The sequence below is a fragment of the Phasianus colchicus genome, chromosome 7 (assembly GCF_987193195.1).
Source record: "Phasianus colchicus chromosome 7, bPhaCol1.hap1.1, whole genome shotgun sequence".
Lineage (NCBI taxonomy): Eukaryota > Metazoa > Chordata > Aves > Galliformes > Phasianidae > Phasianus > Phasianus colchicus.
This window is the reverse complement of record NC_143442.1, coordinates 30,587,312-30,612,908: the sequence shown is the minus strand read 5'-3', so window position 1 is coordinate 30,612,908 and position 25,597 is coordinate 30,587,312. Positions and strand designations below refer to the sequence as shown.

At 35.5% G+C, this 25,597-nt stretch overlaps 2 protein-coding genes across 11 annotated transcripts in view; both read right to left on the bottom strand.

Moving 5' to 3' along the window:
* The window catches only part of CALCRL (calcitonin receptor like receptor), a 67,730-nt gene extending 64,336 nt beyond the window's left edge, over positions 1-3,394 (bottom strand). Inside the window, exon 1 of the mRNA XM_090144362.1 lies at positions 3,298-3,394. The gene's annotated coding sequence lies outside the window, so the exon portion shown is untranslated. The remainder of the gene's footprint in view (positions 1-3,297) is intronic.
* Positions 3,395-5,089: 1,695 nt separating this feature from the next.
* Positions 5,090-25,597, bottom strand: part of TFPI (tissue factor pathway inhibitor) — a 210,293-nt gene continuing 189,785 nt past the window's right edge. For 9 of the 10 annotated variants that reach the window (XM_090144375.1, XM_090144371.1, XM_090144373.1 and 6 more), the window contains 8 exons: positions 22,131-22,249; positions 17,681-17,881; positions 14,738-14,776; positions 13,127-13,303; positions 11,790-11,885; positions 11,209-11,304; positions 5,730-5,912; positions 5,090-5,373 (listed from right to left, as the gene is read on the bottom strand). In XM_090144375.1, the coding sequence (XP_090000501.1) occupies positions 5,264-5,373; positions 5,730-5,912; positions 11,209-11,304; positions 11,790-11,885; positions 13,127-13,303; positions 14,738-14,776; positions 17,681-17,881; positions 22,131-22,249 (1,021 nt within the window). In that variant the 3' untranslated portion in view covers positions 5,090-5,263. Of the gene's footprint in view, positions 5,374-5,729; positions 5,913-9,555; positions 10,585-11,208; positions 11,305-11,789; positions 11,886-13,126; positions 13,304-14,737; positions 14,777-17,680; positions 17,882-22,130; positions 22,250-25,597 lie in introns of those variants that run through there. The other variant, XM_031604400.2, reaches the window with a different exon arrangement.

Below are 25,597 nucleotides of genomic sequence, written 5' to 3'. Positions count from 1 at the left end.
CCAGAGTCAGTACAGAAAAGCTGTATAGAGAAATACTTGTGTTCCTCAAATACAAAACTGTGCTACGGTGCAGAGTCACATGTAAATTATGCACTTGCTTAAACTAGGAAAGTACCACTTCAACACAGTAATTTTGCTTCGGCATAACATTAAGTAAACAAGCCTTTGAAATACCAAGGATATGAAAAAAGCAGCACATTACTATTGCAGCACAGAACTCCAGCTATATTTAAATACACTGATTTCAAAGGATCAAGTACAAGATGCCCAGTTTGAAAACTGCCACAGCTCAAGACAAAGCAGAACAGCTGACAATCCTTAGCCTAACTGCAGAGAAGCTTAGATCAGGACCTAAAAATGTTTCCTCGAGGGCTTTTATTGCTTCCTCTTTGAACAACTGATACCTGTGCTACAGATGCAATCCGTGCTCTCCAAATCAATAGATGCCATGTACACACAGCAGTGCTATGCTGAACAAACGGGGAGATCATGCAGCATTGATCTCAAGTACTAGAAATACCTACAGCACCAGTAACCTGCATGGGACACATTCCAGAAAGTCATGGTTTTCTACGTGGTCGTGAAAATCACCATGATTTAATTTGCTCATGAAACAAGTTTAAGTATTTCTACTTGCTTCTTAGTACCCACTGTTAATCCGCTATCCTACCAGCGGAAGCATTTGTGGAACATGCAAAATGGAGAAGAGAACACATCTGGCCATTGAAAACCCTTTTTCCAAAAATGAAAACAGCCAGAAACCCAATCCAAAGCAAAAACAAAAACCAAGCCAGGATCACAAAAGTTTGAAAGAGAGCAAAGGGAAAAAGAGAACAGTTTAAACTCAGTCACTGGACAGTATAAATTCTGAAATTGCACTCTGGGGCTAATAAAACAGCAGGATATGAATTTAACGCTCATTTGGCACATGCAAATGTTGGTGCTTCTAAGATCTTCCATCAATGGGAGAATGAGATTTATAATCAGTGAGGAATGAAGAACTGGCATTCTAAACCTCTAAACAATGTAAACAGAAATAAGACAGGGATTAGATCTGACTCTGAGTAGTGATGGAAATTAAATTGTCTGAAATAAGCAAGGTCACCTCAGGTGGTGGAATTCCACTAGAAGTGAGACTGGCTGCATTATTTTAGAGCAATTAGGTCTGAGTAAAAGACTGCAATATGGTACATTACACACTGTAACCTAGAAAATAATCCATATATTCCAGCTAAGTACGTATGTTTGAGGCAGGCTCAACATCTCAATTAATTGCAGAGATTTATTACATAGACCACGTTTGATTTGGCACATCAAATTCAGCAGAATTGTGTGGGCTTCTGTTGTTTTTTAAGTTCTAATTTCTTATACCCTACTTATTTAGCTGTCACTGAAACTTTTTTACTCCTACTCTACAGGTATTTGAGACGTCTCAGCTGCTGTAATTTGCACTTCAAAGACACGGCAGGCTCCCACACTACTTCAGCTACCCCTTTTCTCTGGCTGAAAGGAGTCGTATAGCTCTCCCTGCTATCAGCAGCGTGGGTGGGAGCACTTCAAAAGAGGCCTAAGGAACAGCAGACTGTGCTTCAACCAAAGCTTAAAACCTTGGGATGAAAAATTAAACTATTTCCACCTCTTATCACGAGTTTCGATCTGATGGGAGAAGCTCAAGGATAAATAGTTTTCCTAATGAGGGCCTATGAAACTTGCGCTGTGGTTGTTACAAATGCCTCTCCCAGGCGCTAAAGGAGCAGAGCAGAGCAGAGGAGAGCACAGCAGCGCCCAGGACAGAACCCCACCGACACAGGGACCACTGAACAGCACCTGCCAGCCCGCTCCTGCTGCGGCGGCCCCGGTGCGGTGCGGCGCTGCCACCTAGCGGCCGGCCGAGCCTCTGCTCCTCTCTCCCTACGTCGGGCCCCAAGGACCTCGCCGGCTCGGGAAATCGGGAATAAAGACGTTCTCCGTGGGGACAGGACGTTGTCTGCCCATCTCCCGCACGGTCCCGTAAATGGTAAAAGAGCTCCGTGAGCAAAAGCCTCAGTAACCGAATGGGAATCGTCACGGGTTCAAAAGGAAGTTTCCCCCATTTGGTAATATGTTGCCTATGAACCAGTTCATATTCAAACACTGAAAACCTCCAAATGTATATCCAAATATGATTCTTTTCCAGAACATATCATCAAATGTCATCTTTATGTCTACATTAAAACGTTTCAAAAGTGGATTCTAGGAGGATGAAAACATCATTAAATTCTAAATAAACATATTATTTTTGATGGATAGGAGATGCAGATAGAAAGCTTCTTTTATATGGGAGAAAAAAGAAAAAAAAAGATACAAGGGATAGAAAGTAAAAAGGAGAAAAAAGAAGGGCATGGCAGTAAAAACAGGGGCTAAAAGATGTGAAATTATTTCTCAGACATTTTGTTTCATCACCTGCATGGACTGAGGACACATACCAAGTTACACATGGAAAACCACCCAGCCTCTAACTTCACTACTTCAGCTTTGTGAAACGTGGGCAAAATGTGCAAGTTTCCCAGCAATGCACATACTTGTGCCAAAGCAATGAGAGAAGAAACTGGAATGAAATTTCTAAATTAATGGACTCTAGTTAATTAAAAATGTACATAGTAACTTGTGACTTGTTAGCCTTACATTCTAAGCTCTTCACCATTCTGACATCTAATTCCCTATCAGTTATTTCTTGTGCTATGACCCAACTATTCCCCCTATTACATTCATACTGCCTTTGAGAAATGCAGTGATCTCATTATTCTTGCATGTGGTTGCTATGCAGATACTGAAAATACAGTGGTGAAAAGAAATGAATGAATCAGAAGAACACAAAACTGGAGGTAATAAAGACACAATCAGATCATACCAGTGTGGTCATTTTACAGGAAAAAATGATTCAGTGCATTTTACACCTATGCAAAAACAACATAAGGAAGACTGAGCTGGGTAATTGGTATCGTGGCTGAACCCAGCACCCACATCAAATTTCTGATAATAATCAAATCAGTTCTCTTATAATATATAACATGCCAGTTTTCTTCCTCATTGCACTAAGTAATAAGCCTAAAAGATAAATATCTTTGTAATGGCTTCTTGGTTAGCACAGCTAATTAATGTTGAGATGCCATGACTCAATAGTCTTTTTCTCTCCCAGCAATGACAGAAGAGATCCCTCAAATGATCGTTTGTTCAGTTACTGTTATCACAGAATAAATGCATGTGTGGTTTCTGTACTGTATTGTAACTAATGAGTAAGGGAGCACGGAGGAGTACCTGTTAGTCCTGCCTTAGCTACTGCAGTTCTGGAAGAAGAGAAGACAGCACAAAGCAACTGAGCACTTGGCGTGGAGAATCTTTTAGTTTGCAGAACTCAGCAAGCAGGAGACTCAGAATGGGAAGCAGCCACAGAGCCAGGTTTCTACTTGGGCAGAAAGGATAATTTTTCCTAAACTTCTGTGTTGGATTTGGTAGCTGTGGAATCCAGGCAGCCAGGGGCAAGTTGCTGACCAAAATAGAGCCTGAGAAAAGAGATACTATCATGAAATGACATATGAAATGACAAAAGATGTTTACAAATGCATCTGTTCTTTTTTACACATTTATCTCTGAAATCATAGAACAACAGAATGGTTTGGAGTGGAAGAGACCTTAAAGATCATCCAGTTCCAACCCCATGGCATGAGCAGGCACATATTGTACTAGATCAGCTGGCCTTGAACACTTTCTGGGATTCAGCATATCTATTATCTCATTGAGAATTGATTTAAGGAAGATCAAATCACACTTGATAAATCTTAGATTAAGAGTCATTACAAGATTTGGGCACCAGAAATGAGAATTGCTGTATAAATATCTGTGGCTTTTACTTTGCCCCTTAGATTCAGAACACAAAACTACTTTCATATTTAGCAGTCAAGCGTATCCTCTTTGGGGAGTTAGTTCAAAGTTTGCTGGGTACATAAAAACACACGTTTTCTGAAATCACATGCATTTCACAGAGCTCAAGCAAAAGCAGGTTACTCCAGCAGAACGCTGATATTCTATCATTGTTTTCCTTGCTCCTTACTGTAGTGTCTGAGACTATCACATCTATTTCAGGTATTTATTTTCATGCTACCTCTCAAATATGGTGGTTTAAGTATCCTCAATAGCCTTCAGCCTCAAGAGAAAATGTGATACATACAAAAAGATTTTCAGTATCAGGGAAGGCTGCAGGGTACTTCTAGAACCTTTCTAGGAAACCAACTATTTTTGCTTTCCTTTAAAAAAAAGTCTTGCTAGATTTACCCAAGATCAGAGGATCAGAGGGGTGTATTAGAGAAGAGCAGGAACTGAACCACTGTCTCATGTCAGTCTTAAAACAAACAAGCAAAGCTTACAATAACAAGGAAAACAAACAAACAAAAAAAACAGTCATCAAAAACAGAAACAAAAGAACCCCCAAACCAACAAAGTCTACTGGAAAGCATACGTACCATTACATCTGAAGCAAATGTATGGATTTCCTCATCCATGAACGGGGATTGTTGTTTTTTCTTCATTTTCTTTCTTCCTTTTTTTTTTTTTTTTTTTAGTAAGAACATGTATTGCTACAAATTATTAACTTGCTAGCCACCCATCTACTTCAGTAACAAGGATAAAAATCGATGAACCTAGCAAATATATTAAAATTTTTATAAATATCTGTCGCATCGTTTCATACATTCACAACTGCAATACTCTCTTAATGGGTTCAATGAGTTAATTCCAATTCACATTCATTGCACAACAATGTCATTCTATGCACTTCAATGGAGTCTTGCATAACCTAAAATAAATCTGTTAAAAACAAACTGAGTTTTTATTTCCTCTTTTAAGCAATAAATGTTTCAATCTAGGATTGAAATAATTGTGTATGACAAGTGATTACTCTTTGACAAGATTTTTTTTAAGACCAAAATAGATCTCAGAAAAGAATGGGGAAATAAAGTAAATTGGAACCTCTCCTACTTTCTACACCCACATAGCCCATTATGTCCTTTTTCAGCTTTAGTAATTACATTGTCAAACTGCATTTTAAGAGCTCTTTTCCAAAGTACAAGGTAATGTTTATTAACACAAATGAGGCATACATAATAAAAATATAAACAGCTTAATAAATGCAATCAAAATAATCAGTACAGTAAATATATTTAAATGGTGTATTCTAAAGGCTTTCATTCACAGGTGAATAGCAGTTTACTTCCCATTTTCATAAAAATTAAAGTTGTTTTCTTCCACGGATGATTTCCTCTCCCACAGTCTTTAGTGACTGTTTCTTTTTTTTCTTGATTCGTATTAATCTTCTTCCATCTTTTTTTTTAAGGAGTCCTAAAGGTAAAATGACAAAGTTAAGACTGCGTGACTAACATTCACAATTATCCAAAATGAGACAAGTCTTGTTTTCAGGAAAAATCCTTGAGAAAAGAAAAAGGAACATTCAGTCTTACCTAAAGTCTTCATATGCCCGACCAATGTTAAGCAGCTGGTTCTGTACACAGATTTTAGTGTCCATCCTTCTCTCTCTAGCTCTCTCTTCTGATTATCAGTTGCACTTTGTCAGTACTTTCAGCTATTACATTCTATCAGGTCAATACTTACTACTAAAAATTGCAAGAATATTTCAGCCTATAGCACGCATAATACTTGCCTTTTTTGACAGTCTGTGGCAATATCAGTTCCCATACCTTTCCTGCAGATTCTTAAACATGACTTCCTGGAGGTGAAATTATTTTCATTCCCACCACAACCACTGTAGGTAAATGGACGACATCTTCCAGTTGAGTAGTTGAAGAAAAACCTTGTCTCCTTAGCTCTACAAAGTCCTCTATCCATAGGAGTCATGCACAAAGAAGGGATAGGAGGTGGTTCTAGAAATACCAGAAAAAACAAGGTTATACACCACTGTCATGCTTTTGTTATGCTGATATTTTACATGAGAACTGAAGCTTTCACAACCTTGAAACCTACAAAATTTACTGGCCAATTTAATACTGTCCTTCTGAAAATCCACGATACTGAGCATAAGCATTTGCCATTTTATGACCATGAAAAATAACAGCAAATATTATTCTCTCTTTCACTTAAAAAAGCAAACTAAACTTTACTTGAAAGCAAGGTTTGGTTCATGTGCATTTAGAGATAAAATCAATATTTCTGTGGTAGGAGATAATATTCAAATTCAACTCAAACAAGAAATATGCTTGTAGAATATGAAATGAAATGAAATATTCATATGAAATAAAAGAACTGGAACCAGGACAGCTTTTTTTTTTTTTAAAAAAAAAGGTAAATATTGATGATAATCGAGAATTGAACTTTCTAAATTACTGACAGATATTCTGAAATCATACAGAAGGGCTGCTCTGAAAGTAATGCTTCCTATTTTCTTCTGTTGGCCCATTATGTCAGTGATGGATGTTAGTGGTGTGGCACCAGAGGATGAACCTTCCAACCAATACTTTGTCACATTTTGTTGTCATGCAACAGATGGCAGCAGAGGGACAGTCTGACAAAATGGCTTCTGACATGGAAGTGTGTATGACAGAAGGTGTGATGCTGAATTTCTCCCTGTGGAAAGAAATGGTACTCATTGACATTCGCTGATACTTGTGAATGCTTCTGGAGCCCAAACAGTGGATGAGAGCACAGTGAGACATTGTGTGGTGCTTTTTAGCGGTGGCGATAGCAAGTCATCTTCACTGGTGTAGATTTTTAAAAGCACAGCATGCAGGCTCTTGTTCATTGCTGGTGAAAATGCATATAGCCAGTGGTGGTGATTACGCTGAAAAACTGTTTTGTAGCTGAGAATTTGCTCTGCCAACTTAGCACTATTGTGCTCTTTGTAGCAATCGTAGTTTCCAAGGAAATAAAGGAAGCATTACTTTTGGAATGATATACATGCATAGCATTTTTTATTTAAGATGCAATACCTTACTGTTTGTTTGTTTGTTCTGTTTGTTTTTTTTTTTTTTTTTTTTTAAGAATATAGAAAGCTTGACCTAAGTAACAAAGTTTGTTCTATTGGAGAATGCCGAGCAATCATCACGAAAATGCTTCTAACTTGCAGAAAAACAAATGATTGAATGCAAAGATTTAAGTGCTCAAAACAACTGCAATGCTGGTGATTTTAGGGCTGCTGTTTTTACCATTCACAGAAGGCTGATTTTTTCATGACACCGTAGCTGGAAGGAAACTAATATTCAAAATAAATTTTTTGAAACATCAAGAAAAAAAAGCCACCCAACACAACAAAATGTGCTTACCTATTTTATAGCAATACAAAGGTTTTCCAGTGATGAAGGAGGTAAATTAAATTGTTTTGTTAATTATAATAGAATTGAAATATATACTTGTAATACAAACTCCTTGTCTGGTATGTAGATTTTCTAGAGAGATTCCCAAGTCCCCTCATGCAGGGGTTCTCAACAATTAAAGCTTTTGGAGCTTTGGTAACTGATAAGTAAGGACTATCTACAGTATGTATAAAGCAACTGGCACAGTGGCATCCAAATGCTTTTCAGAATCCCTGTTTCTAAAGATTATGTATTGTATTTTGTTTCTAAATTTGTACTGTTCCTAAAAATATTATTGTTTAGATCAGCAGAAAAATGCCCAAGACGCTAAAACATTATTTCTGCTCATCTGCAAAGTATCTGCATATTTTTCATACTGACGGAAGCAATCAACTCATGAAGAAAACCTCTTAATTTTGTCATACTGCAAAATTCTGAAAATTGTTGAAATGGTTTTTATCTCCTAGCTTTTCTATGAGGAAAAAAAAAAGAAATAAGCAAATCCTACAAATGATGAAATTGCAGAGACTAAGGGATATATATTAAAAACAATAAAAACAAACAAAAACTGCCAACACATATCCCACTTCCAGAATTATTTTCCCCTAATGTAATCATTAAATTTGTATGAGTTAATTACAGATGTCAAGTTCATTGAGAGATTAGTCCAGATAGAAGTGCTTTTTTTTTTAATTTACTTTGCTCTCAGTTTAGATTGTGCTTTACCAATACCATTTTTACACTGCATTTAGCATTATTTATTACATTCCACATGCCAACACATCAACATCTTTTGGATCATACGAAGCCACAAATTAACAAATGTCATGAAATGCTTTCTAACTTCATTATGTATGGAGTCACACGGCTGATCCTACGGCAATTGATTCATTTCATAAAAAAATCAAACCAATATTTGCACTGACATCAACAAGGCCATAAGACTGTCTTCATGCTTGTGTTCATCCTGCTCTGTTTATCCAAAATATCTCATTTAAATAGGTTTTAAATACTCAATACTAAGATCATAACCTTAGATTAACTATGCATATTATTTGCAAAAAATATGTGATAAAAGTCAGGTCACGAATGGGCATGGCAAAAAAAGAATTCAGAATTCATATAGGTGAATGACATCCAACAGCTTCCTACAAGTTGTTACCCAGAAATCTTTTAAAGCTCACAGTTTAAAATACAAGTCTTAAAATAATGCCTTTTCTTGAATCCCAGACAGCCCTCCCTCTGATGTAAACAAGAGATATGGTCATACTAAGGAATTTATGAAACTTAATTTACATTTAGATATGGACTCGTATTTATTAAAAAAAAAAATCTCAAACTTAATTTGCAACAAAAAGCACTTTATCTCAGGCTTCTCTGGGGTTGAAATGTGTGACAATGAACTGTTAATTAATTATAATATTAAAGACGTTTGAAATGATCTTCATGAGCTAGATGAAAATAAGACTTACTCCATACTCTCACTAAACACAGGATTGTGGCATACGTGAAACTTCAGACTTACTGCCAGTTTTTTTAAATATTCAGACTTCAGTTTCTCATTCCAGTTACAGCAGAGGGATAATAAAACACTTTTCAAGTACACAAACTGCTACAAACAATAATGAGTCATCTCCACTTAACAGTATTCTCTAGGTATAAATTGGTGCAGAACCATTAAAGCAAATAGAGCTGTGTCAATTTATATCAGCAGAAGATATGGCCCTGACTTTAAGAAATAAGAATAGGAGCTGCTTCTTTCTGCTATTTCATACTTACTGAGTGGAAAGCTGACATTTGATCTTACATCCCACTTAGATTTCACAAGCTGAATGTAGTATACAGCACTCCTAATTTCCATAGGTCACTTCACTTGATCTAGAAATAAGAGTCTTGATTCTTGCCTTTACTTTCACATCCTTAGAATCTGTTTTAGATGACATCAGAAATATACTGACTCTCTGCAAGAAAGTTAACTGCTGGGAGAGAGCACTAGTCTTATGTTTACATGCCAAAACACCAGTTTCTTTTGGCCTTGGAAAAGCTTTATCTTCTAAAGATGAAGAATTTTTCTGGAAATATATTAATTTGATATTATGGTAGAGTTATACATACCATCAATAATATGTTTTTTTTTTTTTTTCTTGAAATCAACAGGAAAAGCATTTCAATTGCATGGTGAGGTGTTCTCAAATTGACAAGTCCTTGGATTTTTTTTTTTTTTTTTTTTTTAAAGTCAAGTATTTTAAAAAAAAGAAAATACATAGCCAGACCAACAAACACACAAGATATGTTTTGGTAGCAGATCAGCTACTTCATCTGTGCTTGAGAAGACAAGAATCAGACACTCCACCCCAAGCAGCCCATCTGAACCTTGTATGTGTACAACTATATTCTCATCCCTCACAGAGGTCTATGGAAAGTGCATATTTGTGTGAAACAGCTCTACTTTGCAACTTCAGGTGCTGCCTGGTGCAAGACAGGCAAAGATTACGAAGTAGAGAAGAAGGTAAGGTCTTCATATTTTCTACTGAATTTCATCAATCCTTCCAATTTCATGTTTTCCACTACATCGACTCTATCTACCCTTGTTACTGCAGCCTTTCTTCCACTAGCCTTCCAGTCTCTCTGACCATCTGCTTTACCTCAAAATTCACCATTGCTGATATAACCAAGAACTTTTTTTTTCCTTTTTTCTCCAGTTTTCTCAGAGAAAACACAGTGAATAATGTCTCTTTGCTTTTACAAGTTAGTTGCTTTGTGGATCTGGGGATTTCATATTATGAGTAAAAATCTGAGAGCAGGTACAATCCTGTATCAGTAGATTTATTACCAGGTCTTAAATTATGCAAATATTTTTCAGTAAAATAAGCTGCCAAGAGGCTTACTGTTTTATATTCAGTCATTTTAATAGCAGAGTGCATTGATGTTTTGTATGTGGAAAAAATCCAGCTATCTCAGAAACTTACCTCAAACCAACTGTACATCATGAAAGTACAAGCAAAAAAATTAGAATATAACATACATTCAAAATTTGTTAGACATGATTCTATCAAGGAGCACAGAAATGTTATTCCACATGCTCATTATCTCACAGACTGTATAATACACAAAAGCATTGATCAATCTCAAACCATCATTCAACACCCAAAAGTACAAGTAAGTAAATGCAAAAAAAGAACAAACAGGAATACATGGTAAGAATGCTCAGTCTTTTCCCAATTGTTTCGTGTTTCCTCTTGCATAACTGTGGATCATAAAAATGACATGCCTCAAATTCAATCCAGCTTTGCACTGTGAGCAAGTACCAGCAATCTATAGTGGAAATTATACTACTTACTAGTGCAAAAATACCTTGAAGTAGACATGAAATTCATTCACACTCACCTTGATTATAGTCAAACCAAGAGCTAAATTTAACATAGCCTTAACAACAGTAAAAATGTGTTATGATAAATACATTCTGTATATCCCAAATTCCAAGAATGATTCTTTCTTAATTTGTAAAATGAGCTTTGAATCACCTGCCAGTTAGAACGCCACAGAAGTATTCATTTTGACTAAAAGATTTCTGCATCACTGCTTTGGCTTTTGATCTCTTTAATGCTTTGTGCCTATCACACTTCTGGGAAGCATCACACTTTCAGAACAGGACAAGGTGTGATCAGTATTTCACTATCTGGTATCTATAGAAGATATGTAAGTAGAAATACATCTCTTCACTTTGACTTGCCCTGCTTAACAAAATAATTGGCACAGATCAAAACCAATTCTTTAGTCTCAGATACACTGGAAAATAAGTGGAAATGGAAAAGAAATCAAGAGCACAGATAAAAACTGAGAGCTAAGAACTGCAAAAGGAAATTCTTACCAAAAGAACTGGGAAATCGCTTGCGCTCTTCCTCTGGGTAACTGCTGTTCACAGTATGGGACTCTTCCTCATTTGGAGCAGTTGGCAACAAATTTACTAAAAGGGAAAAAAAAAAAGGCAGGAGGGAGATGAAATAGTAAGTGATAGGCTATCTAGACACAACAAAGTACTGAAAATAAACTGAAATTAGTACCCATCTGATTTGTTCCATGCTGTTATTAATACTACTATAAGACAGCATTCCTTCAAGTCCCAAAGGCAGAGGAAACTAATGTTTTAAAGCAACTTTAGGTTGGATTTCTTTTTCTTCTTTCATTTTATTTATGTGTAATTTAAATTAAACATGGTTTGGTACAGTTGTTATATTACTGGCAGACATCTTGCAGTGATGGCACACTTTCAAAATATGTATTATTTATGACAAATATGCCCACAAAGCTAGTTCTAATGTTCCTGGTTCACTATGCTTACATATTTCAACTGATGTATAAATCCTCAAATAGACAATTAAAAGAGCAGACAAGCCAAGGAGAGTTTGCATTAAAAACCAACAACTATGAACAGCAAAAGTAAATTCTTACCAAAAATTTCAGGAAACTGACTGTGTTCTTCCTCTGGGGAGCTACTGTTCGTACGGTCAGGATGTTCCTCATCTGGAACAAGTGACAATAAGTTTGCTAAAAGAAAAATGAAAGGAAAATAATGAGGAAAATCACAAACACACAAAGGTATCAAAGTTTTATTATCATTAAAGAAAAAAAAAAAATCAACAAAACATTTTCTTTTTAAACTATAGCACATATAGCAATGGCTCCTCAATCTCCTGGAGGCTGTGGGTGAGGGAAGGTATCCATCCCATGAATACAACCCAGTGCCCTGAGAAGCAGAGGGGAGTTAGGAAAGGTTATTATATTCTGATACACAACAATTCACAGGAACGAGAAAGACAGGGAAGCAGAAGAATGATCTGTGGTCAGTCTAAGTTGCTGTTTCATAGCCCAAGCTGCACAGCTGAATCAATCAGGACTGAGAGACAGGTTTCCCATTGTTCTTTGGTGGGAAGGTAGCAACCCGTGGTAGGGAAACAGTAAAAATAGAAATCTTTTCCTCACAAGATCTCTTTGAAAGGAGTATATTCAGATGTATGGGTTAAAATATATACATGTGAATATTTTATGGCATTATAAAGCCAAGCAGCTAGCATATCTTAGATTAAAAAAAAAAAAAAAGCTTTATGTGGATGCAACCAGAGCAGATCCATTTCTCCATTCTCTGTCTTTATAATCTCTATTACCATAAAGACTTTGTCTTCAATGTAGGTATCAATATTTTCACAATATATTTCTCTAGATGACTGCTCTAGAAAGCATTTTTGTAACATCAGTCTCCTAATAGCAAGTATAGTGGAGAAATGAGATGCTCTAATGCCAAGGTACAAGAGGAAGGAGTACTCATTGTGGACCAAATCTCTTCCTCAGTAGAAACAGATGTTACTTCAATTACTTCATCTGTCTGCATTGGTCTACTTAGATATATTAAATAGTATGCAGATTTATGAACGTCAATAGAGTTCCCTCTTACACAAAGGTTTCATACATATTTCTGCAGGGATTTATAGAATTACAATATATGAGGGTAATCAACTACCACGAGAAAAATAAAAAAGGAAGGAGATTCCTGTAATATTCATTAAAATTAATTGTATATACCATTTTTAACAGAATTTTTGTTTTGATTTTACATTTCTCATTTTTGAATATATTATTAAAAATATATAATTGTGTTAATTTCAGGTGCAAATTATTGCCATTTCAGAGCCTCCTAAGCTGTGTTTTTTTTTTCGCCATGATAAACACCTTCAAAACACAATGCTGTTTATAGAAGAATAAAACTAAGAATAACGAAGATAACAACTTACGGTTGCCTTGGCAGGTAGTCTGGCATTCTTCCAAACTCCTAAAGTTGTTCTGGTTTCCTAGGCACCCACCATACTTGAATATTTCACATACTTTTGTCTCTTTGTTATAGAAATACCTGGAAAAAAAGCCTCGGCAGATTCCAGGGTCTTTTTCATGATAACAGAAGTTGGGCTTTTCTGTGAATCAAGGTAAATAATGAACAGGATGAGGGCAGAAAAAAAAACAAAATACACCAGATGCTAAGACAACAATAGAGTTGGAGGAAGCTGACATAATAAACTTAGTCACTTTAGAATATAGATCATCTGTAAAATAAATGCAGTTCTAATGTACTGCTTTCGTTCTCTCTATATAACACTGCAATATTGTGCTAGAACATTATAGGACATTTTCATTGCTTTTCTTTTTTTCAAATAACCAGTAAATTATACCTTGGATAATGAGTATTGTTGACTCCTGTAAGTGTCCTCCTAAAATGAAGCTCTAAGATTAAAATTTTTATTCTGAATTAAAACAAGATTTAAAACCAGATCGTTTGAACCTAAGTACATATTCTTCCTATTTATGTAGTTGCTTTATTCAATTTGGTGTGAATTACACAGAAGGCAATGTTAAAATAAAAGGAAAAAAGGAAATAGTATTTAAAAAACAAAACAAAACCAAACATTTTGTCTAGGATTGCCTACTCCTTTAAAAGGATATAAAAAATGGGAGGCAAAGCAATTACTCTAAGTACCATTTTTTAGTCTCAGTTCTTAATCTACAGTCTGTAATTATAATATCAAGAAAAATTCAATAAATAAATAATGCATAATTTGACTGAATAATCAGACACAATACCAGGCACTCTGGCAGCAAAGAAAAAAAAAAAAGTTGTACAATAGTTCTCAAATGTTGATTTCTCAATACATTCCATTTTCTTTTTAGATTATCATCTTAAAATCACCACAGAAGTAATAAAACCCATCTGGAGGTGTTCTAAAATTCTTGCTGGTAGATACTTTGAAATATGATGCTCGACTTACCTCACTGGCTGAGAAAAGTAGTCAACTTACGAAATAATCGTGTCAGGTGTGACATGAACCACTGTACACATGAAACTTAACAGAAAAGTGAGGCTAAAACAATGCGCAGAAGGCTACCATTTTAATTAAAATGTCCTTAGAGCAATTAATTTGAAGTCCCTAACATTTTTTGAATAGGTTAAAGAGTTGTAGTTAAGTTTCATCCTAATGCCTTTATTTTTAATTGAGTATCTTTAAAAATATTTCATTTTTGTTTCAGAGTGATTTTACCTATTTTTGCTAATGGAAGAGCAAGTATTCAGGTTATTCGCAACACACAAGAAAAGGTTCCACATCATATTTGAATCTCTTCTCTCTTTTCTTATTACTGAAGAAAGAAAATAGGCTTATTTTAAGAAGAGGGTGACCAGTGCCTGTAGTTGTCCTCCAAATCTTTGATGAAAATGGGCAAAGATTAGATAACTCACCTCAGTATAAACAATGCTGTTCTGCTTAGGAGACAGCTTGAAACAATATATAACCTACCCAAAGCAGCTAAATACCTTATTGTATATTGTCTAAGATTACTTACATAAACATAATTACCTCTCTTAATTTTTGCTAGCATCACCTCCAGAGGCAATTCTGCAAGATAAATAAAAAGAAAAATATTTAATAAAAACAATGATGTAAAGTCTCACCTGTAAAACCAGAATGCTTCACAGTGACTGTGAGCATCAAAGAATAAGAATATAACACCTCTTCCCTTTCTTTATTCTCTTTATTAGAGAAACAGCACAAAATCTTGGTACGAAGGACTGAAGTATTGTTTTCTCACGTGGGAAGAACTGATATACTTGAAACTAGAAGATACGGAAAATAGTGGAATTGTGCTTATATTGAACTGAACTGGCAAATTCCTCATGTTACTGGAGTCAGAATCTTGAATTATATGATCTTAGTCCTTCAGAGACATTTAATCAGCAGACTTGCTTAGCTCAGCTGCTGTAGCTATTGATACTGCCAGCAGCTTCAGAGAAGATCTCATCAACAATCTCCCACAGGGTAATTCCTTTTGCTATGCCACATACAGTCAGAGTTAAGTGTTCCTTGTGCTGTTTATGATATTAAAGCATAAGGATGAAAAAAAATTCTTTCTGGAAAAACTTGAATTGCTGTTATATTCATCCTTGTTATGTAAGCAGTAACATAAGATCCTTCTGCAATCTTCATCCTTACTCTTTGTGTACTTTTTAATTTTCATAAAATAAACAAACAAAAAATTTCCAGAAACATAATCTGTGTTAAATTTTCAAAGCAAATCTTCTGGGTAGAAATTCAATCAAACTACATTTTCTTTAAATGCTACTAAAATATCATCATTCAATTCTGATGGGGGTACATTTTCTACATACATAAACACACAGAACAAATAATATTAATTCCTACTGAAAAATCAGCCCAGTCTGGATTAAGAGGAGCAACATTAGTTTCCCTAGCCAGAAACCTTCAATAGAATGATGATTAGGAAATGTTAAAGGTATGTCTTTCAGATTCAGTTTGGTGGATGCTTCAGCCTGCTTGGGAGGCAAGACCAACTCCTGCCTTCTAAACCTCAAGCACTAAATCTCTACTTTCTTCAGTTAGAAGTGGCATATTCTGATTGAAGAAAATAACCAAAATATAGACATGGCAGAATTAGTGTTTAGGCTGTAATAAATGAAATCTTGAAACCTACTACTGACTATAAGCTGTGCTCTAGACAGCACAGGGCCATTTGCTCTTAAATATCGCAGGGCTCAGTTTCTGAACAGAATCAACAGCTAGAACTTTAGACAGACAGATCTGTAGAAATATAAGAAGAAAAAGAAGCAAATGTCATTTTTGCAGGAATTTTGTATACTAATCTGCAATTCTAGCAATATCTGAGACTTTAACAAGAAAATAAATTGAATCAGTGATATGAAGATTCTTTGATTTCTGTGTCAGTTCAGTAAAAGCTGAGCTATGACACAATTCAGACCCAAGTAGCACAGTTTCACTGACTAAACATGTGCAAGCATTAACTGCAAGATGTTCATATTCAGAAAGATGCTTTTCTTTATACTGTATGTTTTCTTAAATGCAAAATGCTAGATGATGTTATTTAGTAACTAATTATGATATCCAAATCATTATTTCTCAGTGATCTCCTTCCAGTTTAAGCCTTACTATCATTAGGGTTACATTTACACATATATGACTCAACTCCTGCAAACGGAATGAGACTAAAGCTGGTCTTGCTGCTTCCTCCATGAAGCACATCTTGTCTTCAAGGTTCATTAGTGACCTTTATCAGATGCCAATAAACATGTGAAAGTCTAAAAAAAATTGCCATTCAGTTAAAGAATGGAGTCATCTGATCTTTTTCACTTTGACAAAGTGTTGGTAGAACTTTGTGCTATTACTTTCATCCTGATAGGAATAGTCCTATATGCATGAGATTGTTTGAAATCAAAATATAATCTCTTAGAAAAATAACTGAAATCAGCGTTCATTATTATGGCATTTTGTTTTCCTTTTTTTCTTTTGAGTAGATTGTCTATAGTGCCAGGTACAATAAACGAAAGCATGGGGATCCCAGCAGGTCAGAAAACTGTGAATATTTAGTGAGGAAACAAAATGCATATAGTCTTTTTGGTGGAAAGATCAAAGTGATAAAGACCAGACAAAATCTGTTAGGAAGGACATATTTTCCTTCTGTTGGCTGTTCTGATATTTTCCCATCAGTGAAACTTTGCTTATATAGACAATATCAGGTTAAACCTTGCTATTACATATACATAAAATTGCACTGAGGTTTGAGCTCTATTCAACCACACTATTTTGGATCAATCTTTACAGGTAAGAAAGAAAACCTGCTTTCTTTTCTCTGTAAAACCTTCACAATGCTGAAGGCCTTAAATAATTATTACCATCATTTTTAACTGCAAAACAGTATTTACAGGGCAGTTGCTGTGTATTTTGTATCTCATTTTCCTCTTTCTAATGATTAATTCAATTCCAACAAAACAGATCTTTTAAGCCCAACAGCTGTAACTGATATTTTAAAACAGAATTATTGTTGCAGTTCCAATTGTGTTGAATCGTAGCAGATGTTCAAGATTTTCAACAGCTCTATCAGCTTCTCAAGGAAGCAGAAATGTAGAATGAGAAATTGGGTGTGATATTTTCAAAGCAATCAATGTGCTGACCACCAGTTTAACCCAGTGTCAAAATCAATTTCATTTTAACAAGTCATTCAAAACATGACCCTAGCCAGAAAATAAGCTTTCTTGCATTGCTCTCTATTTCACAGATCAGCTAGAAAATCACAATTTATCTTTCCAAATCCAGAATGTTTGCTTGCAGAATCTAAAATAATTCAGATGACTAGAACACAGTATAATAATTGGGAACATCAGAATTAGAAACATCATATCACTATATTAACCAGAACTTTACATTTTCTAAAGGTTTGTGGATGACAGTTAGAAGAACTGATAGAAGAAGAAGAGAATGGGTACTGGCCTGTTACCACACATTTGTTCTGACATTCTTCCAAAGTTAGAAAGTTGTTCGCATTGCCGTGGCATCCACCATATTCAAAGATTTCACACTCACGGCTCTGAATGTTGAAGTAATAGCGCATGTGGATTGCTTTGCAAGGACCTTCATCTGCTTTCAGGGCACAGTCTGAATGCCCCAGTTTCAGTGGTGGTAAAGGAACACCTGTGATAAAGGGAAAAAGGACAACCGTTATGAACTTGGATTGCTTCCTTGTAGAGTTTAACTTCAAAATCAGATTGCTTGCCCGTTCTGCTAGAAAAACACTTCCTAATATATGTGTTTAAAGCTCTGAACAAATTAACAGAGATGTAAAAAGAAGGTCATCATCTCCATTGGAAGAACAGTTCCATTCAATCAAATGGAAAAGTGGTTACAGTTATCAACCAAAAGAGCTCATATTCTAAACTTTCAGTCCTTATCAGAACTCTCTAGAACAGCTACAGATAGTGATTTATTCAGGAGCTCGCAACAAATTCTGAACAACAAATACATTGAGAAAATTCTGGCAGCTCCCAAAGACACACTGATTACTCTTGCATAAATAAAAGGAAGAAAGAGTGTCTGCTGTGCTCTCTCCCTCCCGTGCATATCTAATAGCAAACACTGCTCATGAAAACTTCTCATAAGTAGCATGGCAAGACAACCCTGCAGAGGGCACCATTCCCCTTCCAGATTAAATGTTACTGGCACATAAAGCCATGTGGTATAACCAAAAGGTTATCATATTGTCTTAATTTCTTTGATCTTGCTGTTCTTGCATTAGATCTTTCAAGTGTTAAAAAAAAAAACAAAAACAAACAAACAACTGGATTTTTTCCTGCTTTGTGTAACCAAAAGGAAGTATTTTTACCCTAGAGGATTTTGAAAGCTTTACAGAGCTTATATATTTGTAATAGCAACAAGAAGAACAGAGTTGAAATCTTTCCCTCACTCTGCCAGAGCTAATCAGAACACTGATGTGTCTTAATGTGTATGTGCAAAAGTAGCACTATACACAATTGCTCAGAAAGGAGGGGAAAATAGTGATGGCAAGCGTTTACATGAACATTACAAAGCTTCCTCTTGCTAACAAGAGTAAGTTTCCACTTTTAACTAAGAGAATCCACAGAAATAAACATTATTAGCTACCCCACTCTGTGGCTATCTAGATTTAATGTATAAAATCATCCTTATTATAAAATCTTTTTAAATGAAATGCACAGCTGAGATAAATCCATATAAATACTGACGTCAATGGAAGCTTATTCTTCTAATTCCATTCGGGGCATTTAAAACTATTATACTTAGAGGAAATATGTTTCACCAGTAAAATCTTTTAACCCATAGCATGCAGATTAACACTTATTACATATTTACCACTGGCACAAAAATTGTAGCAGATAGTTAATCTTCTTTTTTTAAAACTGACAATTGACAGACTGATGTCTAATTTCAAAATAATCAGTCCCTAAAATAAGCTATTTCCTTATTAGTGAAATGATATTTACAGATTCCACAGCCAAGACGACAAATTTAAAAATATTACTGAAGATTTTCTAATACGAAATGTGGATGCATTAAATGAATTAAAGAGACAGGAGTTTCATTAAAATTCCTATGGAGTTCAGCTTACCAAACAGATTTCTGAATTTTGCTTATTTCCTTATCTAGATTATCCTGAAGAATCAAGATTTAGATGTCACAAGTGATTCCAAAGATCTAAAGTTCTCCAACACAAAGAGTCCCTTTGGAAGGGACTTGAAAAGGCTCAGATATAAAAGTTGAGAGGATACTACATTGCAGAATGAAACTTCAGAATCCCCTTAATCAGTAAAAGGGTGAAAAATGCCTTCAGAACATGAAAGGTTTAAGTAACATTTGGATTAACTACTAAAAGGTTAACATCAAACACTTAGAGCAGCACAGAAACCAATCCAACTCAAATGGGGACAGGTGTGACTTGGCAGCTGGTTTATAAACGTTATTTTCTTGGCACACAAGTAATAAGACCTCATAAATGACCTGTGCCAGAGACTCAGTCCATTCTAGAAGGCATGGTGAAAACTTACTACTAGAATTACAGACATGGGGTTAAGTTAGATCATTTTGCTTGCTACATTTTGCCCCACCAATGTTCTGGGCTATCAAAACAGAAATAACGTGCAACCAGAGTTGCAAAATTATACAAAGATGATGAACAGATGGCTTGGTACAGTTTATCTTAGGAACTTTCTGGACTCCAAGCTTAGTTCCCACCAAAACCACAAAACTAAATTATTGTTTTGCTTACCTCCTCAGGCTTTTTCTCTGCAGTCACTGACACTGTTACCACTGTCAGATATACTGACATCTGCTGCAGACACGATGACTATTTCTATAGCATTTTTTGCAATTAATGAATCAGCAGAGGTATTTGTATTCTTAGGAGTGCTAGTAAGTTACCATACTTTAACTAAAATAAGTACCCTGTGATGCCCCAGAAGGCCATGCCCTCTTCATCTAACATTAACCAAGTGACTCTACAGAAAGAAGTCTCAAAAGGATTTATGAAAATTGAATCAATCCCGAGTCTGGGAAAAGGGACAGAGTTCTTCCCCGCTACTTCACACCTAGGGACACTTAGCTCACCATGAATGACATGAAATTCGGTTTGTTTCTCAGAAAGAAACAACAGAAGAGTAGGCAAACATGAGTATTTGGCCATCAATTCACATAGGTACAAATGTGCCTGCACACATTGCACACACTCAAAATACGGAGGCTGGTCTGAAACTAATGCCTCTTATTTATTTCCACGGAAACTACAACAGATACAAAGAGCGCAGTAGCAGTTGATAGAGCAAATTCTCAGCTAAAAACAATGTTTGTCAACATAGTCTCCACCATTAGTTATGCATTTTCACCAGCAATGAAGAAAAGCCTGCATGCCATGCTCTTAAAATCTGTGCCTGCAGAGGTAACCACTGTCACTTTTGGAACTGTTGAAACGCGCCACCCACTACACCTCACTGCGCTCACATCCAGTGCTTGGTCTCCATAAACATTCAGCAAGAGTCCATCCATGTCAGTGGGTGCCATTTTTCCCACACGGAGAAATTCAATGAAACACAAATGTCAGAAGCTGTTTTGCCAGACTGCCCTTGTGCTGTCACCTATTGTGTGACAACAAAAGGAAATAGAATACTGGTAGGCCCTCAAACAAGAAACGCATTTCTGTACATCAAGGTTAAAGAGAAAGAAATTCCTTTCATAAGAATTTATTTGACTACATTAGCATACTAAGTATAGCACTAACATGGAATGGCTTATAGTTTAAAATGTCGTGACTAATATCAATGTGGTATTAAAGCACTCCCTTCATTTGCAGCAGCTGCATAATTAATAGTTTTTGTCCCAAGAATTACTGCTGTAAAAGACTTAAAGAAAGAAACAATCTGGATGGAAATTTGACAAGATGTGTGCAGCTAATCTGCCAAAAACAATAACAAAAGGTTTCCCTTAGCTGTATTCTTTGTTATGCTTCAAAATTAGACCTGTCAAATGAGAGAGGTATTCACTACATCATTCTCTGCAGTGTAAGAAAGAAGTTAACATTTTCTATAAGGAAAAAAATCATTTTAATATGGCCCAAAAAGTGTATTTCTTTCTCATCTGCTTTCTCAAAATTGTTTGTGATGAAACTAGAATATATTTTACATTGATACCCAGTATAGAAGCGTAAACCATATCAATCAAGTGAAAATACAGTGAACAATGGCCTCGTGGCAGTAGGAGAATCCAAGAAACTCCCTCATTCTAAGTCACACTTCTGACATTATTTTTCTTGACACAAAGTATTAACTGCTAAGTTTTTGTTTATCCATCTATAACAGATCAGATAGAATTATACGGAGAACTTATGTGAGGCCAAGGAAAACAAACAGGGCAATCCAGAATTGTATTATCTTTAGAACAAACTTTGCAGATAAACTGTGACTGAAGAGAGCTGCACACAGGACAGAGCAATATAGACCTACAGTGCTATTCATCATGTTTCTAACTCTCTTTGCATATGAAGACAAAATCTGAGTTATACCTGCACATTCCTTTCCCTCAGCACTGAAGTTTCCCAGAGATCCTAAAGCAGAGGTAAAGAGGGAGTGATTTTGATATCTAATACCAGGTTTGATTAGCATTAGATGCTTCAAAAAGCAAGAGAAACAAAAGCCCTTACAGTTGGCTAACAATTTTGTTAGAGCTTAATGCAAAATCCAAGCTGCTCCCAACTATTTAGAGGCAAGTTTGTTTTTACCACTGTTTTACACTTAGCTCAACTTTCAAGTTACCTTGAACATTTTCCAAGTACAGAATTACATCTACAGTGCATTTTATCATGCTGGGATTTTTTACTTATTTATTTTTTAATGCGAGATAGTTTTCCGTAAAGTCTTACCCAGAACATCCTCTTCTTCCCCATCATCAGAGTCATCAGCTGCATGCCCAGTGATACAGACAAACAGCACGATAAAGGTTAAAGGTAAGAAACATCCCCTCTTTCTTCCTTTCATCCTCCTGAATAAAAAAATGACAACGTAAACTTAAATCAAGTTCCTCAACAATTCTGTGTAAGTTATTAGCAAGGTAGTACATAGCTTTCAGGTATATATGCACACTACAAGCTTCCAAAAGAATATAAAATATGCTAGCATAGCATTGTAAGAGCAGTGAGGAACAGGACAAGATTTTTTGTTTGTATTCAGCTGATTGCAAGCCTCTCATCCCATCTAGACTAGATGCATTGCTATTATTTTTAATTTAAGCAACAATTTTAAACAATCTCCCAGAATCTGTAAGTAATTAAAACATAATGCTTTTTAATATAGTTTTTAATGTCAACTGCACAAGCATGGTTGACTGACAATTTTAAATCTTCCAAATAAGTTTTACTCTATCTGAAGACCTAGGATTCATTGTCAAGCATAGGATTGTGGTTTTTTTTTGTTTTTTTGTTTTTTAACAAGTATTTCATCATTTTATAGATGTCAGGTCATGTTCCTTGAAATTGCAATTCACAGCAGTCAGTAAACTTTCTGCAACATGGACTTCAATTTTTAAGCAGTATTTTGTATCTTGCAGACCCTTTTAATATCAAATACTTTAATTAATAAGTGTACTGCTGTTCTTTTCTATATAAGAGCAGTATAGCTGTAGTCATTCACACAAAGGAAACATCTTTATTTCATAGCTATTGGCAAGTTCAAGCTGCCAAAGGTCAAGTTGTACACACATGTATGAAAGCACCTCAGGAAAACCTTTGCTTTAATTTTTTAGAAATGAATTTTTAGAAAGAATTTTTTAGAATTTCCAAACTAATTAAAAGTTCATTAGGGAACCCTCAAATCTAATTAGAGAATAGGTTCAATATCTCCTTCCCCACAGATGCCTTTTTCTCTTTAAGTATAATACTAAACTTTGGCTAAGTTGTTTAATATGAGCTTCACAGAAATCTTAATAAGTAGGAAGCTCCTTGCCTACAGGCACTATTTTGTCTTTAGTGTTTTTGTATTCACATCTATGAAAACAGCTGATACAAACATGCTTAAACAATGAGGGCAAGAGAGTCTGTGAGGAGAGAAGAGCTTGTCACTGATGTTTGCATATAGCTTTGTATTAAGCTTTGTATTAGCTGAAGAGATGCTACAGGACATTTTACTTATATACTTAGACATATAAATTATAACAGGAGGTGGCAAATAGGAGTCATTTTTAAGAGATTACACTTTTCTGACTGGTGTATCTTTGGCTAAGAAGTTATAAGTAAAATGTCACAGTAGTATCTAAAAAAACACAAGCAAGCAAGGATGTCTCAGAAGGGTGAAATACACACAGAACCCCCCCCCCACCAATTTGTAATAGCTGCTCAGAATATGTGCCAGAATCAGAAATTGCACTTGTACTTCAATGCCAAATCAGAGAGAGAATTTTCTCTTCTCACTCTACAACCGATGAATGTTCTCCCCCTGCACATTCCCTGTTTTCCTAACTAGCAGTGTTTGTACTAAAAGGGTATGTTTCACTTGGCTGACCGCAGGATAACCTTACAACATTACTAAAATACAAAAATGAAAACCACCAACTATGGCACTGTGCTAGGCACTCATCAGTTCATTCTAACATTTCAAAAAAGATTCATTTGAAATAATTCATGCTATTGTCTTCATTTGCTTGTGCACCCTACTTACTTATCTGCTTTGCTCTTTTATTTGTCTGTTTAGAAGTCTCTTACTTACGTGTGGTAAATATGTGCATTCAGAATCTCTTTTTACTAATGCTACCTTTCTGCCAACAAGTCATTGCAGTGTTATCTCACTGATCATGTTTGAAAATAATACACTATTAGAGGAAAAACAAGTCTTTACTGAAATGCCAATTTCAGTATTATCATTCTAATTTAGGCCTTTATTCCTTCTTCTAGGAATCTACGCAGTACAGATTTTAGATCGCAAAATTTAGTATATCCATTTTTATTGTCACCCAACATTCCCCCAAGTCTGTTTCCAAGTAGAAGAAAAATGTAAGGCAATCACCCCAAAGTGAAAATTCTAAATAAGTTTCTTCTCCATCTGGAGACAAGTCTTCAAAACAGAATTATGTACACCATGAGCTACCACGACCAATAGTCACCATGTGATTCTGAAGATAAATTAGTGCATTACTACAGAGAAGAAAAATCTTTCTAAATTATGGTATTCCTATTATTGCATTTAACTCCTGTATTTCCCTAATAGGAGGATCATGTCAGAAATAGGACTTATTGATGCTTTAGTCTAAATTCTTTGTTTTGAGAAACTGTTATCTAACTGAATGTCTATTTTATTGCAAAGTTCTACTGGCCAGGCAAGAATTGTCTCCCTTCTGGCTATCTTTCACCCGAGGTCATAAACTCCCAAGAGCACTACATCATGCACAGGTAGAAACTGGATGAAGAAGGTGCATGTTTTAGTAGTGAAATGATTAAATCCTTAAACCCTTTATTTCCTTAAGGAACAGTAAAATCCGGGATCAAAATCAACCTGGCTTTTTAAACTAAACAATCCTAGCCCTCTAGAAAAACCTAAGTTTTCTGACTCCATATTCAGTTGCCCAGTAAAAGAGTTTTAGAGCTGCAAGCATGACATTGATTTTTTATTCTTATTATTTTATCATGCATTTTTAATTCATTTTATTTCTCATTGCATTAATATAGGAAACACAGTTCAAAACACTTGATTTATGTCATTCAGCCCAGTAAAATATCAAAGAACTTGAGTGAAGGATTGCACATCATGGGAATGCTAGGAAATGTTCCAAATACACAGTAATTCATGTTAATTGGCCTGAATATTGAGACCAGAACGTGTAAAATTTGGGGAGCACATACAGCTCCTTACTCCAACAAGGTCCTAATCAAGAACAGCCAGGGGTCATTTCAGCATTAATACTGGTTTTTCTATACATCAAAATATCAGTAAGGCAAATTCACTTGAATTCTTAAGAATGGTTCCTTAGTAACTGGCAGGTTGTTGCTCACGAACTAACCAGCTTTTAGAAATGTTTTGGTATCTGAAAACAGACATCTAAGTTGCCTGACAGCAGAACTAAGTGGTAATGCAGTGATTTGGCTACTAATTAAACTCCTTCATTTGTGAGTAATGCCACTCACTTCTCTCAAGCTAGACAAAGCGACCACAAACAATAAGAAAAATTCCACGATGAAGATCTTTATTATTTGGTCTTATAGAACCAGGACTTTTTTACCCTTCTACCTAAATGCAAAAAAATAACAAAAAATTATCTGCTTTTAGCAGAAAAGGCCAGAGAAATAGAAAACTTGCTGCACTCTCTGAGAACTTTTTAATGTATGGTTATTTAGCAGACCGT